The 18,036-nt window shown below is 50.5% G+C and overlaps 1 protein-coding gene across 1 annotated transcript in view; it reads left to right on the top strand.

Moving 5' to 3' along the window:
* The first annotated feature begins 1,045 nt into the window (after positions 1 to 1,045).
* xpo7 (exportin 7) overlaps positions 1,046 to 18,036 on the top strand; it is a 136,980-nt gene continuing 119,989 nt past the window's right edge. The window contains exon 1 of the mRNA XM_072485574.1: positions 1,046 to 1,134. Coding sequence (XP_072341675.1) covers positions 1,117 to 1,134 — 18 coding nt within the window. The 5' untranslated portion in view covers positions 1,046 to 1,116. The remainder of the gene's footprint in view (positions 1,135 to 18,036) is intronic.

The raw sequence follows: 18,036 nt of genomic DNA, 5'->3' as shown, positions 1-18,036 counted from the left end.
AGGCAAATGCAATGTTAGCATTCATGTCGAGAGGGCTAGAATACAAGACCAGGGATGTACTTCTGAGGCTGTACAAGGCTCTGGTCAGACCCCATTTGGAGGATTGTGAGCAGATTGGGGCCCCGTATCTAAGGAAGGATGTGCTGGCCTTGGAAAGGGTCCAGAGGAGGTTCACAAGAATGATCCCTGGAATAATGAAGAGCTTGTTGTATGAGGAACGGTTGAGGACTCTGGGTCTGTACTCGTTGGGAGTTTAGAAGGATGAGGCGGGTACTTATTGAAACTTACAGGATACTGCGAGGCCTGGATAGAGTGGACGTGGAGAGGATGTTTCCACTTGTAGGAAAAACTAGAACCAGAGGACACCATCTCAGACTAAAGGGACGATCCTTTAAAACAGAGATGGGGAGGAATTTCTTCAGCCAGAGGGTGGTGAATCTGTGGAACTCTTTGCCGCAGAAGGCTGTGGAGGCCAAATCACTGAGTGTCTTTAAGACAGAGATAGATAGGTTCTTGATTAATCAGGGATCAGGGGTTATGGGGAGAAGGCAGGAGAATGGGGATGAGAAAATATGAGCCATGATTGAATGGCGGAGCAGACTCGATGGGCCGAGTGGCCTAATTCTGCTCCTCTGTTTTATGGTCTGATGGTTTTAAATCTCTTCCTTCAATATTTAAGTGCAAATGTTGCATTTTGAATCTCTTCTTTCTGCACATTAAATGCACATGTTAAATGCACATGTGTGCAGGGTACACCCCTGCAGTCCATGCTGCTGCACTGAGTTACATTGAAAGCGTCTCTGGCTGCTCCAGTTGCTGCCACATGTGACCACGGCGTCTGAGCTGCAGGGCGGCTTCAGCCCACGTGACGGGGGAACAGGAGGGCGCAGGCGCGCGGGCGCGGAAAGGGCTCGGCGTCACGTGGATGCGCGGCGCGGGCAGGAAGGAGGAGGAGGGAGGACGAGGTGGGGGAGGCGGGAGGATGGGCCCCGCGCAGGCGCGGTACGGGGGGGGCGGGGCGACGGAGGCCGCGCAGGCGCAGCGGGCGGGCTGGCAGCAGCAGGAGGGCGGGCAGTGCGCAGGCGCGTTGCCGAGGCCGAGCATGAATGGAGGAAAATGGCGGATCATGTGCAGGTCAGAGTGATGGAGCGGCTGGGAGGGAGGGCGCGCGTGTGTGCGCGGCAGGACGGGCAGGCAGGGAGGGCAGGGCGGCTGCGGAGGGGCCGCGCTCCCAGCCTGAGGGCCCGGGGACGGAGGTGGTATCGGCGGCGGGGCCGGCCCGAGCCGGGCTGGCGGTTTGTTGTGAGGAGCGGGGCCCAGGGGGGCGGGGGGGAGGGGTTGCCAGGGGTAACCAGGCAGTGCTGGGCTGGCCTGCACTGGGAAGCAGAGGCTCCAACAAACCTCTGGCTGCTGGTGTCAATACACAGCATCCTCACCCTGCTCAAACTCCACATCCTCACCCTGCTCATACTCCACATCCTGGTCCTCATCCTGATTCTGGATCTGATCCTCATCCTGATTCTGCTCCTCATCCTGATCCATGGATCTGATCCTCATCCTGATCCTGGATCTGATCCTCATCCTGATTCTGCTCCTCAACCTGATCCTAGTTCTGGTTCTGCTCCTCCTGATCCTCATCCCACTACTGAAACTGATTCTAATCCTGCTCCTCGTTCTGCTCCTGCTCCTCATCCTGGTCCTGTTCCTGGTTGCAGCAGCGCTGCCCCCCCCCACACACACACACCTCCCATCCTCAACTGCAGCAATCTATCCACAAAAACACTCGCCAGCCACTGCAGCCCTACACCATCCCACTCCACCCTTTATTGGAAGTTTGCATCAGTTGCTGTCGAATGATAAAACCGGGGAGGGGGCTGGCTGGCTTGCTCGCTGTCCCTGCGGTGCCATCCCCGGGCCTATGTTTTCAGCCTTGGATTTCTCTCCCCGTTTTGCCCAAGTGCATTGCTACCTGCCACTTGGCTCGCTCCTTAAGACTGAAAGCAAAATGGATTTTTTTAATATGTCATGCAATAGGGCAGTCCTTTCTTGGGCTGTCACAGACCAACTTGAGCGCCGACGGATCAAGATTGGATGATTTTTATTGCAGAAGTGCAGAGACAGTCTGGTTGCATTGGTAACCCGAGATGGTGGTCATTTCTTTCATCTGACTGGTACTTTCTCTTTTGAGCGCTTATGTTTTATTTGATCGTTCTTTGAATTGGCTCTTATCTCCGAGCAATGAACAGATTATACATTTAATCTTGTATGGCTTTTATAACTTTGGTCTCTGGATGGAATGCAGAACATCCTTCACTTCCTCCCGAGCTGCTCTCCCATTCAATCGTTTGTCCTTTTTTTCTGTCTCTTACCGTCTCTTTTCCTGCGCTGCCCTTACACTCCCATCTTTCTCTGCCTCTTAACCTGCTTTTCTCACTCCCTTGGGATACAGAAGTAAACAAATAATGGTTTCCAGCTGTTGTGTCTCATCGACAGGCCACATGGTTCCTGTTCAAGATTCATTTCTTTGCTCTCGCCAGCAGAGTTGAAAAATCAACTTCAATCTTCATCCCTTGACAGATCATTTCTTGTCCTGTGCCTTTGCATTCCTCCTGCTCTTTTCTCTGACCAGCCGCTGATATGAAATGAAAATCGCTTGTTGTCACAAGTAGGCTTCAAATGAAGTTACTGTGAAAATCCCCTAGTCGCCACATTCCGGCGCCTGTTCAGGGAGGCCGGTACGGGAATTGAACCGTGCTGCTGGCCTGCCTTGGTCTGCTTTCAAAGCCAGCGATTTAGCCCTGTGCTAAATCAGCACTACATCTGGCGAAGGTTCATAAGATCGGATGCTGACATTTGCACCAGGTGGAGCTGAAACATTGAACAATTATCTGTTTACACCCTTGATTTGTGGTTGTGCTGGCCATCTCCACCACTTACAGCCTCCACTTTGATTTTGTGTGACCCGTGGTAAACAGATTTATTTTTCATTCATGAACAAATGAAAATGATTCTGATTTCGTTTTAAAATTGTAAAATATTTACTAATCTCTGCTGCACAATTAGTTAACGTGAACTATTAGTGCTTTGCAATATGTTATTTACTTTTATCAACAACAATTCAGTGTAAGTTATGAAAACTGTAGCCATTCGCATGGAAGTCAGTGGAAGCGTTGTACACTGAAGTGTCCGGAGACTTGTTTCTTCAATCTATGTTCCAGTTGATCTGATGCCATGAAAGTTTTGCTTTGCTTTGTGATGCAGGGGCAAAGGGATTAGCTGTATTTTATTTGAACGTGTGTACATTTTTGAAAACAATTTTTCACTGGGGGTGTGTTTCTGATGAGGCTGACATTTCATGACCAGCATGACTAGAGGTGGCGAGCAGTTGGAATCCCTGTGGGAGCTTCGGAATATTCAGCCAGCAGTAATGAAGGAATAGCCAATATAGTTCCACATCACGATTGGGGGATATATCCCTTTCGACTTTGACACACCTCTTCTTATTTCTGAGCTGATTGTCACTGAGCTCCGTATTATTACTACCAGATGTATTTTTGTCTTCCCCCCCCCCCCCCCCAAATTCTCTCAATCTTTTCCCCTATACTTCTGGATTTTCCATTGATGGAGGTGGGTAAGATCATTAGGCGGAGGGGTCGGCCAGTCAGCTCCTTGAGTTTGCTAAGCCACTTGAGAATAAATGGACAGTTAAAAAGGAATTCCTTACATGGAGAGTAGTTAGAATCTGGCATTCTCTGCCACAGATTATTAGCAAACCTTGCCGTGGAAAGCTTCCCAATGTTCACATTGAGTTCAAGCATATTTAGCATTGCAATGCTGCCTTTGTGAAACTGTTTCTTCAACAAGCAGGGAGACCACTTCACCTCCTCAACTTGGAAGCAGCCTGTCAATATGTGTATTTTAGTTGTGAATGTCAGTGAATGTACCTGTTTGTTTGAAAGTAAATAGGTGCATGTCCTGGATTTGCCATGAGTGGGCAGTGGATGGTTGCAGGATGCTGCCCTGCCTTGTCAATTCAGTCATGTGGAACCCCAGACCTGAAATACTGAGGTTGGGACTCGAGTGGGACTGCTTCCCGTTGAATCCTGCACCTGTCCAAGACCTGGAGTACTGTCATGGTGAAGAACAAGTTTCATTTCTCTGGTCCCAGAGTGCTTTACAACCATGAGCATACTGTGTGAATGTAGATCAATTAATTTGCACGTTCTGTGGTCCCACAACAGCAACGGGATAAATGTCCAGATAATAATCGCAATATGAAGTGTCAGATTTGGAGGGGGACTTGTGGGCGAAGAATATCAGTGAACAGGTGAACCATTGAGTTCTCCCGTCCCTTTTGTGACGTCTCAAAAGGCCTCCGCAGCCGGTGAATTATTACTGAGGTGTTGCCATTGTATTCCGGGGATATGTGACAGCTAGCTTGCACTTAGTCTGTTCTCAGAAACAACACTAAGGGAATGGCCAAATAATTACGTTTGCACAGTGGGTCGCACAATTGCTTCACAGCGCCAGGGTCCCAGGTTCGATTCTGGCTTGGGTCACTGTCTGTGCGGAGTCTGCACGTTCTCCCCGTGTCTGCGTGGGTTTCCTCCGGGTGCTCCGGTCCAAAGATGTGCAGGTTAGGTGGATTGACCATGATAAATTGCTCCTAGTGTCCAAAAAGGTCCGGTGGGGTTGCGGGGACAGGGTGGACGTGTGGGCTTGGGTCGGGTGCTCTTTCCAAGGGCCGGTGCACACTCGATGGGCCAAATGGCCTCCTTCTATAACGTAAGTTCTATCAATTCTACCTGTCAGACTGGTGTTTACTGGGAGATGAGTATTCCAGGAGAGCTTCATAGGGGGTCTTGTGTGTGAGGCCTCAGATTCTCATCTCGTCCAAAGCCTGGATTTCTGACAGCGCGGCACTCCTCACTGCTGCTGACATATTATCCCAGATTACCTACTTAATCCTGAGCCAAGGCTGACACCCAATAAGACCAGTGTTCCTTTATGCGGTGGGGCTGACTAATAAGGAGGGTCTGAGCAAATCTCCGAGACTCTGCAGAAGCACACAAAATACTTGAAGAGTTGGAATAGGTAAATTTAGATGCAGATTTTCTGTTCAACTGATGTTTGTTGTGAAGTTTAACTCTTAGAATCATAAAATTTACAGTGCAGAAGGAGGTCATTTGGCCCTCGAGTCTGTACCGGTCCTTGGAAAGAGCACCCTATTTAAGACCACACCTCCACCCTATCCATGTAACCCACTAACCTTTTTGGACACTAAGGGCAATTCAGAATGTCCGATTCACCGAACAAGCACGTCTTTCAGGACTTGTAGGAGGAAACCCACGCAGACACAGGGAAAACGTGCAGTCTCTGCACAGACAGCCACCCAAGCCGGTAATCGAACCTGGGACCCTGGCGCTGTGAAGCAACAATGCTAACCACTGCGCTGCTGTGATGCCCTCTTGGACTGATGCATGGAGATATTTCTTTCCAAAAAGGATGATTAACAGCTCAAATGACTGGTTTAAACCTGGGCACTGGAGTCATGGGAATCTGCTGGTCGCTGTGACAGGGGGATGGTCGTGTTGGCTGGATGGGATGTATGAAGAATCATTTCCCAGCTTCTCTCCTGATTGATCAGCCTCTCATTTTAAACTTACATTCCATCGTCCTGGAATTCCTTGACCAGTGAAAATGTCTTTTTTTTTATAAATGTTTTATTGAATTTTTTTTCCCAAACAACAATTTTTCCCCTCTTACAAAGCAAACGCAACAATAACCATACAGAAATTTTAAACAATACACAAGTAACAAAACCCCTTTATCTTTGACCTAAACTAACCCCCCCCCCCCTCCCCCTGGGTTGCTGCTGCTGGTCATCTGTCTTCCCTCTAACGTTCCCCTCGGTAGTCGAGAAATGGCTGCCACCGCCTGGTGAACCCTTGAGCCGATCCTCTCAGGGCAAACTTTATCTGCTCCAGTTTAATGAACCCCGCCATATCATTTACCCAGGCCTCCAGTCCGGGGGGTTTCGCCTCCTTCCACACGAGTAGGATCCTGCGCCGGGCTACTAGGGACGCAAAGGCCACAACGTCGGCCTCTTTCGCCTCCTGCACTCCCGGCTCTTCCGCAACTCCAAATAGAGCTAACCCCCAGCCTGGTTTGACCCGGGCCTTCACCACCCGCGAAATCACTCCCGTCACTCCCTTCCAATACCCTTCCAGTGCCGGGCATGCCCAAAACATATGTGCGTGGTTTGCCGGGCTCCCGCCACACCTCCCACATTTGTCCTCCACTCCAAAGAACCTGCTCAATCTTGCTCCCGTTATGTGTGCTCTATGTAGCACCTTAAATTGAATCAGGCTAAGCCTGGCGCATGAGGAAGAGGAATTTACCCTGCTTAGGGCATCAGCCCACATACCCTCCTCTATCTCCTCCCCTAGTTCTTCTTCTCACTTTCCTTTTAGTTCGCCCACTGACTCCTCCCCCTCTTCCCTCATCTCTCGGTAAATCTCTGACACCTTGCCCTCTCCGACCCACACCCCTGAAAGCACCCTGTCCTGTATCCCCTGTGTCGGGAGCAACGGAAATTCCCTCACCTGTTGTCTAGTAAACGCCCTCACCTGCATCTATCTCAAGAAATTTCCCCGGGGTAACTTATACTTTTCCTCCAATGCTCCCAAGCTCGCAAAAGTCCCATCTATAAATAAATCTCCCACCCTCCTAATTCCCAACTGGAACCAGCTCTGAAATCCTCCATCCATTCTTCCTGGGGCGAACCTATGGTTGTTCCTGATTGGGGACCCCACCAGGGCTCCCCGCACCCCTCTCTGTCGCCTCCACTGTCCCCAGATATTCAATGTTGCCGCCACCACCGGGTTCGTGGTAAACTTTTTAGGTGAGATCGGTAGCGGCGCCGTCACCAGCGCCTCTAAACTTGTCCCTTTACAGGACTTTCTCTCCAGTCTTTCCCACGCCGCTCCCTCACCCTCCATCATCCATTTACGTATCATTGCCACATTGGCGGCCCAATAGTAATCGCCCAAGTTCGGTAGTGCCAATCCTCCTCTGTCCCTACTACGCTGAAGGAACCCCCTCCTTACTCTCGGAACTTTCCCTGCCCACACGAAGCTCGTGATGCTCCTGTCTATTTTATTTAAAAAGGTCTTAGTGATTAGTATAGGGAGACATTGAAATACAAATAAGAACCTCGGGAGGACCATCATCTTAATTGCTTGCACTACCAGTGAAAATGTCTTATCAACACGATTAGATTACTTTCAAAATTCTAAACCAATCTCTCTCAAATCATCCCGAAACCTGTATTCCAGGGAATACAAGCCAGGTTTAGGTAAATAGCGTTATAATTAATCCTTGGAGCACTGGTCACGTTCTGGGGTATCTGTGTTTCCAAGACTCACATATCATTTCAAAAGCGCTTTGACCAAAATGATCCTGCAAAGTGACAGGACTTGTCATTCATGTCGCATTTTAACTCAATCAGTTGTCACGAATTGAGGCTCAGACCTGAGTCAGCAAAAAATCCGAGGAAAGCAGCCAAAGACCGCATCGAGGAAGTGGATTTAAAAGGGGACTTTGCAAGTGTGGAGAGGTTCAGGAAGGGAGCTGCTCCGTGTGAAGGTGAGACAGCAGACCGGGATTCTCCCTTCCTGAGACTAAGTGTTGACGCCGGGGCAGAATTCATGGACCTTCACGACAGCAAAACTGGTGTCAAACCTGGAACGATTCAGTGGCTTGGAGGGGCTGGTATCGGTACCACGTGGAACACAATCGATTCCAATGAGAAACGGTGCGGATCTCGCCGGGTCCGTGATTGACACTCGGGAGGCTGACAAGCTGCAGCCGCAGATACACACTGCACTCCCCACACACACTCATCCCAGCCAACAAGATGGCACTGGCTATGCTGGAGTGCGCCTAACAGCTGATTGGTTGGCTGGGGCCAGCGGGTACCCAGGAGGGTGGCCTGGGGGAGGGGGGGGAGAACCGATACGACCCGTGTCCCTAAGTTCACAGTGGGCTGTTCGTGGTGTGTGCAACTGCATGGTTGCCTTGCCAGCTGGGGCAATGGTGCTCCGTGCCCGTCCACCCCACCTCCTGGCCACCCCCAGCCCTGGCAGAAGCCCCCGGCCAGCGGCACGACTGCCAGCACACGATGGCGATGTTGGACACTTTCTGCACCCCCTCTCTCTCCCTCAGCAGCCACGGCGCCGGTTTCACCATTTTTAAAATCACACGTGACCTGCGGCGTCGGGAACGCGGCCCATCAGAGACCCCGGAGAATACTGGGTCGGGCCCGCTAACGGTTTGCAAACGGTTTTTACAGCACGTGCGCTCCAGACCACATTGACACCGCTGTCAAGGCGACGGAGAATTGCCATTTGGCGTCAAATCGGTGCCTGCTGCGATTTTGGCGTCGGAACCTATTCTCCACCGAATCGCGATTTCGCCATCAGCCAACAGAGAATGCCGCTCCTGGAACTCTTGCGCGTACTGACAGGCAGAGAAATCTGGGCGTGCATGTCCACCGATCACTGAAAGTGGCAACGCATGTGGAGAAGGTGGTCAAGAAGGCATGTGGCATGCTGGCCTTCATCGGTCGGGGCATTGAATATAAACATTGGCAAGTCATGTTGCAGCTGTACAGGACCTTAGTTAGGCCACATTTGGAATATTGTGTACAATTCTGGTCGCCACACTACCAGAAGGATGTGGATGCTTTGGAGAGGGTGCAGAAGCGGTTTACTAGGATGTTGCCTGGTATGGAGGGCATGAGCTCTGAGGAAAGGTTAGAGAAACTCAGTCTGTTCTCAGTGGAACGACGGAGGTTGAGAGGCGACCTGATAGACGTCAACAAAATTATGAGGGGCATAGACAGAGTGGATAGTCAGATGCTCTTTCCTAGGGCCGGAGAGTCAAGTACTAGGGGACATAGGTTAAAAAGTGTGGGGGGAAAGTTTAGAACTGATGTGCGAGGCAAGTTTCTTACACCGAGGGTGGTAAACATATGGACCGCGCTTCCTGGGGAGGGGGTGGGAGCAGGTACGATAGCGGCATTTAAGGGGCATCTCGACAAATATATGAATAGGGTGGGAATGGAAGGATAAGGACTCTGTAAGTGCAGGTGTTTTTGGTTCAGGCAGGTACCCTGGTCAACACAGGCTTGGAGGGCCTATGGGCCTGTTCCTGTGCTGTATTGTTCTTCTTTGAGTTTGTGCCACTGCTGGTGGGGAGCAGAGTGATGAAATGAAATGAAAATCGCTTATTGTCACAAGTAGGCTTCAAATGAAATTACTGTGAAAAGCCCCTAGTCGCCACATTCCGGCGCCTGTTCGGGGAGGCAGGTACGGGAATTGAACCGTGCTGCTGGCCTGCCTTGGTCTGCTTTAAAAGCCAGCTATTTAGCCCTGTGCTAAACCAGCCCCAATCGTCCAATATTGTCCCAATATGGAGCATAGACATTGACCAATACCACCAACCTTCCCGCAAAGGACCCGCTGACCATTACATTACTGCCGTTGGTGTCGCCATGGTGTTGGTATCTGAAAAGGAACCCATTTGTTGAGCAAAATCGCTGCCCCCCCACGTCGAAACCGGAATGAAATACCTGGCTCACCTACCTCTTCCACAATCTGGTCTGATCCCTTAGCTGCAAATGGGTCTCCTGCAAAAACACCAAATCAGCCCACAGATTCTTGGAAGTGAACAAATACTCTTGACTTTTTCACTGGGCCCCCAAACCCCCTTATATTTCAGGTGATCAACCAAATCGTCCCTCCTCCCCGCCTCATCCTAGAGTCTGCCATTTCCACCGAAAGATATCGCCAAGTAACTGCCCAGAAAATATAGGCACAGAAAGTACAAGTCAGTAAACTAACACCACTTCACCATCACCCCCCCCCCCCCCCCCCCCAAATGTACATATTAACAACATGAAAATTCCAACCCCCAACAAAACAAAACTGGCTGGGCGGGAACCACTCTGGCGTCAGGCCGCCCAAAAGGTGCGGAGAACACCTTTAGGGGCCAAGCCCTCACCTTTCGGGGCGAGGCCCGCGCCGGAGTGATTGCAGTCCCGCCGGCTGGCGTGGAAGGCCTTTGGCGCCACGCCAGCCGGGGCCGAAGGGACTCCGCCGGCGGAAGTCCGTGCATGCACGTGAGTGTCAGCGGCTGCTGACGTCATTCCCACGCATGCGCAGGAATCCTCCACGTCATCCATCGCGGAGGCTATGGCCGACGCAGAGGGGAAAGAGTATGTTTTTCCCTCTTGTTGGTTCCCTCACCACCTGCTGCAGTCCCAGTCCAGCAGCTTTAGGACCCGGCCAGCTCGGTCTGTGGTGGTCCTACCGAGCCACTCGTGGTGATTGAAGTCCCCCCACCCAGAGCATATTCTGCGTCCTTACCACCCTCTGTTGTGGGTGTTCAACATGGAGGAGTACTGATTCATCAGCTGGGGAGGGGCCTTGGTATGGAACATAGCAATAATCAATAATAATCTTTATTATTGTCACAAGTAGGCTTACATTAACACTGCAGTGAAGTTACTGTGAAAAGCCCCTAGTCGCCACATTCCAGCACCTGTTCGGGTACACTGAGGGAGTGGTTAGCACCGTTGCTTCACAGCTCCAGGGTCCCAGGTTCGATTCCCGGCTTGGGTCACTGTCTGTGCGGAGTCTGCACATTCTCCCCGTGTCTGCGTGGGTTTCCTCCGGGGGCTCCGGTTTCCTCCCACAAGTCCCGAAAGACGTGCTTGTTAGGTGAACTGGACATTCTGAATTCTCCCTCAGTGTACCCGAACAGGCGCCGGAATGTGGCGACTAGGGGCTTTTCACAGTAACTTCATTGCAGTGTTAATGTAAGCCTAAGTGTGACACTAATGAAGATTATTCTTATTATTAAATCGATGCTCCCTGGTCATTGATCCCTCTTCCTATCTACTCTAATCTATGCCCCTCATAATTTTATACATCTCAATCTTGTCCCTCCTCAGTCTCCTCAGCTCCAAGGAAAACCACCCCAGTCTATCCAATCTCTCTTCATAACTAAAACTCTCCAGTCCCGGCAACATCCTGGTAAATCTCCTCTGCACCCATTCCACTGCGATCACATCCCTCCTGTAATGTGGATTCCAGAACTGCGCACAATACTTTAGCTGTGGCCTAACCAACGTTTTATACAGTTCCAGCATAATCTCCCTGCTCCTAAACTCTGCCTCGGCTAATAAAGGCAAGTATACCATCTGCCTTCTTAACCTCTGTATCCACCTGCTCTGCTACCTTATGGGATGGGTGTATATGCACACCAAGCTCCCTCTGATCCTCGGTGCTTCCCAGGGTCCTGCCGTTTATCACGTATTCCCTGCCTTGTTTGTCCTGCCCAAGTGCATCACCTCACACTGATCCAGATTGAACTCCATTTGTCACTGATCAGCCCGTCTATACCCTCCCCTAATCGGAGGCTATCCTCCTCACTATTTACCACCCACCAATTTTCATAACATCCACAAACTTACTGATCAACCCTCCTACATTCATGTCTAAATCATTTATCTAAACCACAAACAGCAAGGGCCCCAACACTGATCCCTGCCGGACCCCACGGGATACAGGCTTCCAGTCAGAAAAACACCCCTCGACCATCACCCTCTGCTTCCTGTCACTCAGCCAATTCTGGACCCAATTTGTCAAATTTCCTTGGATCCCATGGGATATCTTCGCTATCAGTCTCTCATGTGGAACCTTATCAAAAGCCTTGCTGAAGTCCAAGTAAACTAATGCATTTCCTTCATCTACACACCTGGTCATCTCTTCGAAAAATTCAATCAGTTTGGTCAGACATGAACTCCCCCTAACAAAATCACTCTTACCATTAACCTCTGCCTCTCCAAATGCAGATTAATTCTGTCTCTCAGAATTGCTTCCAATAGTTTCCCCACCACTGAGGTCAGACTGACGGGTCTGTAGTTTCCTGATTTAACCCTTCCTCCCTTCTTTAATAATGGAACCACATCGGCTATCCTCCAGTCCCCCGGCACCTCTCCTATGGCCAGAGAGGAATTGAAAATTATTGCCAGCACCCCTGCTATTTCCTCCCCTGACTCACTCAGCAGCCGTGTGTACCATCTACAAGATGCACTGCAGCAACTTACCAAGCCTCCTAAACAGCACCTTCCAAATCTGCCACCACGACCATCGAGAAGGACAAGGGCAGTAGACACATGGGAACTCAGTCACCAGGAAGTTCCCGTCCAAATCATTCACCATCCTGACTTGGAAATATATCGGCCGTTCCTTCACTGTCACTCGGGCAAAACCCTGGAACTCCCTCCCTAACAGCACAGTGGGTGTACCTACACCATATGGAATTTGCAAGGATCTTATAACCTGGAGATCCTTGTGGGAAATTATAAGCCGTTTTGTGTCAGGTTGTGGGTCCTTGCAAAGATTCAACTCCGCTAATTAGGCCTCACTTTGTCCCTCCCTTATATTCTGCAACCCTACACCCTGCAAGGTTTAAATCGCTCTACCATTGGTGACCATACGTTAAGCTCCCTTTGCCCTGAGCTCCCTGATCCTCTCCCACTACCTACCTCTCTCCTTTTAAAATGTTCCCCAAGTGTGCATCTTTGCTCAAGTGTGTTGACATGCCCGAATATCTCTCAGAATCCCTACAGTGCAGAAGGAGGCTATTTGGCCCATTGGGTCTGCACCGACCCTCTGAAAGAGCACTCCACCGAGCACATCCCTGGACACTAGGAGACAATTCATCATGGCCTGTCCACCTAATCTGAACATCTTTGGGCTGTGGGAGGAAACCGGAGCACCCGGAGGAAACCCACGCAGACATGGGGAGAACGTGCAGACTCCGCACAGACAGTGACCCAAGCCGGAATCGAACCTGAGACCCTGGTGCTGTGAGGCAGCAGTGCTGACCACTGTGCTACTGTGTTGCCCGATGTGTCTCGGTGTCAAAATCTGACTGGTCCCCAGTAATGTGAAGCTCCTTGATCTGTATTACGGGCATTCGACACAAAAATTCAAGCAGTTGTTGTGAAAGGCTCAAGTTATTATTCTCCTGCAGTCGTAGAACAGCACCTCATCTGGCTTGCTGTGAGGGACGCCAGTAGTTTAATAAAGAAAAGCAGAAAATTAATTTCTGAGCCCGTCACCAAATGATTTCCAATCATTTCTTTTGAAACTAATTTGTATCTGAAAATGTGTTGTGTCGACCTGGTGTGTTGGATTTTAGTGATGGGCGAACAGCAGGTTTGATTCTTGCTGTGTCGTGTCTGGTGTCAGCTTTATGGTTGTTTGCTTTTCTCTCTGAGGATTGCTGCCGATGGCTCTCTGATGCTGTCAGCGTCCCACATCGTGGTTCAGATATCAGGTTCTAAGGTGGCAACTGCTTTCAAAATAATCATCTTCCTCTTGAAATCCCTCCGTAGCTATACCCCCTTCCTATCTCTGTAACCTCCTCAAGCCCTAAAAGCTCCCTTCCCGAATTCCCTGACATGGTGGAGCCCTGCTTCGATCGATTCGCCACTGAAGATTTCCTTTGGTCTTCAGCCGTCTGTTCCTCCACCCTGAGACTCGTCCTTTAAGATCCTCAGTAATTCCATTTCCCATCCCCTAGTGAGGGGGGCAGGTAGGGTCGATGACTCATTGCAAACGGTGTTGACTTAACTTCAATAAAGGCGCCCATTAATCCCAAATTAATTGCTTCTCACACCACCCACTGCACACATCCAATGGAGAGAGTTTCTTTCTTGCCTTCAGGCCATACTTTGAGCTAACAGGATATCATCTCCCACTTTTTAAAAAAATATATTTTATTGAAAAGTTTTGGTCAACCAACACAGTACATTGTGCATCCTTTACACAATATTATAACAGCACAAATAACAATGACCTATTTTATAAACAAAAAATGAATAAATAATAAATAACAAAAATGAAAACTAACCCTTATTGGCAACTGCCTTATCACAAGTAACACTCTCCAAAAATATAATTTAACAGTCCAATATATAATTATCTGTAGCAACGACCTATACATCGTGGGCCGAAGGGCCTGTTCTGTGCTGTATTTTCTATGTTATACATATTATACAGTATATATTAACAACCCTGAGAGTCCTTCTGGTCCCCCCCCCACCCCCCCTCCCCCGATCCTGGGCTGCTGCTGCTGCCTTCTTTTTTCCATTCCATCTATCTTTCTGCGAGGTATTCGACGAACGGTTGCCACCGCCTGGTGAACCCTTGAGCCGACCCCCTTAGGACGAACTTAATCCGCTCTAGCTTTATGAACCCTGCCATGTCATTTATCCAGGTCTCCACCCCCGGGGGCTTGGCTTCTTTCCACATTAGCAATATCCTACGCCGGGCTACTAGGGACGCAAAGGCCAAAACATCGGCCTCTCTCGCCTCCTGCACTCCTGGCTCTTGTGCAACCCCAAATATAGCCAACCCCCAGCTTGGTTCGACCCGGACCCCTACTACTTTTGAAAGCACCTTTGTCACCCCCATCCAAAACCCCTGTAGTGCCGGGCATGACCAAAACATATGGGTATGATTCGCTGGGCTTCTCGAGCACCTCGCACACCTATCCTCCACCCCAAAAAACTTACTGATCCATGCTCCAGTCATATGCGCCCTGTGTAATACCTTAAACTGAATCAGGCTTAGCCTGGCACACGAGGACGACGAGTTTACCCTGCTTAGGGCATCTGCCCACAGCCCCTCCTCGATCTCCTCCCCCAGCTCTTCTTCCCATTTCCCTTTTAGTTCATCTACCATAGTCTCCCCTTCGTCCCTCATTTCCCTATATATATCTGACACCTTACCATCCCCCACCCATGTCTTTGAGATCACTCTGTCCTGCACCTCTTGTGTCGGGAGCTGCGGGAATTCCCTCACCTGTTGCCTCGCAAAAGCCCTCAGTTGCATATACCTGAATGCATTCCCTTGGGGCAACCCATATTTCTCGGTCAGCGCTCCCAGACTCGCGAACTTCCCATCCACAAACAGATCTTTCAGTTGCGTTATTCCTGCTCTTTGCCACATTCCATATCCCCCATCCATTCCCCCCGGGGCAAACCTATGGTTGTTTCTTATCGGGACCCCCCCCCCCCCAAGGCTCCAGTCTTTCCCCCATGCCGTCTCCACTGTCCCCAAATCCTCAGTGTAGCCACCACCACCGGGCTTGTGGTGTAGTTCCTCGGTGAGAACGGCAATGGGGCTGTCACCATAGCCTGTAGGCTAGTCCCCCTACAGGACGCCCTCTCTAATCTCTTCCACGCCGCTCCCTCCTCCTCTCCCATCCACTTACTCACCATTGAAATATTAGCGGCCCAATAATACTCACTTAGGCTCGGTAGTGCCAGCCCCCCCCTATCCCTGCTACGCTGTAAGAATCCCTTCCTCACTCTCGGGGTCTTCCCGGCCCACACAAAACCCATGATGCTCTTTTCGATCCTTTTAAAAAAATCCTTCGTGATCACCACCGGGAGGCACTGAAACACAAAGAGGAATCTCGGGAGGACCACCATCTTGACCGCCTGCACCCTCCCTGCCAGTGACAGGGATACCATATCCCATCTCTTGAAATCCTCCTCCGTTTGTTCCACCAACCGCGTTAAATTTAACCTATGCAATGTGCCCCAATTCTTGGCTATCTGGATCCCCAGGTAATGAAAGTCCCTTGTTACCTTCCTCAACGGTAGGTCCTCTATTTCTCTACTCTGCTCCCCTGGATGCACCACAAACAACTCACTTTTCCCCATGTTCAATTTATACCCTGAAAAATCCCCAAACTCCCCAAGTATCCGCATTATTTCTGGCATCCCCTCCGCCGGGTCTGCCACATAGAGTAACAAATCGTCCGCATACAAAGATACCCGGTGTTCTTCTCCTCGTCTAAGTACTCCCCTCCACTTCTTGGAACCCCTCAACGCTATCGCCAGGGGCTCAATCACCAGTGCAAACAATAATGGGGACAGAGGGCATCCCTGCCTTGTCCCTCTATGGAGCCGGAAAATATGCAGATCCCCGTCCATTCATGACCACGCTCGCCATCGGGGCCCTATACAACAGCTGCACCCATCTAACATACCCCTCTCCAAAACCAAATCTCCTCAACACCTCCCACAAATAATCCCACTCCACTCTATCAAATGCTTTCTCGGCATCCATCGCCACTACTATCTCCGTTTCCCCCTCTGGTGGGGGCATCATCATTACCCCTAACAGCCTCCGTATATTCGTGTTCAGCTGTCTCCCCTTCACAAACCCAGTTTGGTCCTCGTGGACCACCCCCGGGACACATTCCTCTATTCTCATTGCCATTACCTTGGCCAGGATCTTGGCATCTACATTTAGGAGGGAAATAGGTCTATAGGACCCGCATTGTAGCGGGTCCTTTTCCTTCTTTAAGAGAAGTGATATCGTTGCTTCAGACATAGTCGGGGGCAGTTGTCCCCTTTCCTTTGCCTCATTAAAGGTCCTCGTCAATACCGGGGCGAGCAAGTCCACATATTTTCTATAGAGTTCGACTGGGAATCCATCCGGTCCCGGGGCCTTTCCCGCCTGCATGCTCCTGATTCCTTTCACCACTTCTTCTACCTCGATCTGTGCTCCCAGTCCCACCCTTTCCTGCTCTTCCACCTTGGGAAATTCCAGCCGATCCAAGAAGCCCATCATTCTCTCCCTCCCATCCGGGGGTTGAGCTTCATATAATTTTTTAATAAAATGTCTTGAACACTCCATTCACTCTCTCCGCCCCCCGCTCCATCTCTCCTTCCTCATCCCTCACTCCCCTATTTCCCTCGCTGCTCCCCTTTTCCTCAATTGGTGTGCCAGCAACCTGCTCGCCTTCTCCCCATATTCGTACTGTACACCCTGTGCCTTCCTCCATTGTGCCTCTGCAGTGCCCGTAGTCAGCAAGTCAAATTCTACATGTAGCCTTTGCCTTTCCCTGTACAGTCCCTCCTCCGGTGCTTCCGCATATTGTCTGTCCACCCTCAAAAGTTCTTGCAGCAACCGCTCCCGTTCCTTACTCTCCTGCTTCCCTTTATGTACCCTTATTGATATCAGCTCCCCTCTAACCACCGCCTTCAGCGCCTCCCAGACCACTCCCACCTGGACCTCCCCATTATCATTGAGTTCCAAGTACTTTTCAATGCACCCCCTCACCCTTAGACACACCCCCTCATCTGCCATTAGTCCCATGTCCATTCTCCAGGGTGGGCGCCCTCCTGTTTCCTCCCCTATCTCCAAGTCTACCCAGTGTGGAGCGTGATCCGAAATGGCTATAGCCGTATACTCCGTTCCCCTCACCTTTGGGATCAACGCCCTTCCCAGCACAAAAAAGTCTATTCGCGAGTAGACTTTATGGACATAGAAGAAAAACGAGAACTCCTTACTCCTCGGTCTGCTAAATCTCCACGGGTCTGCACCTCCCATCTGTTCCATAAAATCTTTAAGTACCTTGGCTGCTGCCGGCCTCCTTCCAGTCCTGGACTTCGACCTATCCAGCCCTGGTTCCAACACCGTATTAAAATCTCCCCCCATTATCAGCTTTCCCATCTCTAGGTCCGGAATGCGTCCTAGCATCCGCCTCATAAAATTGGCATCATCCCAGTTCGGGGCATATACGTTTACCAAAACCACCGTCTCCCCCTGTAGTTTGCCACTCACCATCACGTATCTGCCCCCGTTATCCGCCACTATAGTCTTTGCCTCGAACATTACCCACTTCCCCACTAATATAGCCACCCCCCTGTTTTTCGCATCTAGCCCCGAATGGAACACCTGCCCCACCCATCCTTTGCGTAGCCTAACCTGGTCTATCAGTTTCAGGTGCGTTTCCTGTAACATAACCACATCTGCCTTAAGTTTCTTAAGGTGTGCGAGTACCCGTGCCCTCTTTATCGGCCCGTTCAGCCCTCTCACGTTCCACGTGATCAGCCGGGTTGGGGGGCTTCCTACCCCCCCCCCCCCCCCCCTTGTCGAT

This window comes from Scyliorhinus torazame, chromosome 20 (assembly GCF_047496885.1).
Source record: "Scyliorhinus torazame isolate Kashiwa2021f chromosome 20, sScyTor2.1, whole genome shotgun sequence".
Lineage (NCBI taxonomy): Eukaryota > Metazoa > Chordata > Chondrichthyes > Carcharhiniformes > Scyliorhinidae > Scyliorhinus > Scyliorhinus torazame.
This window is presented reverse-complemented; position numbering and strand designations above follow the sequence as displayed.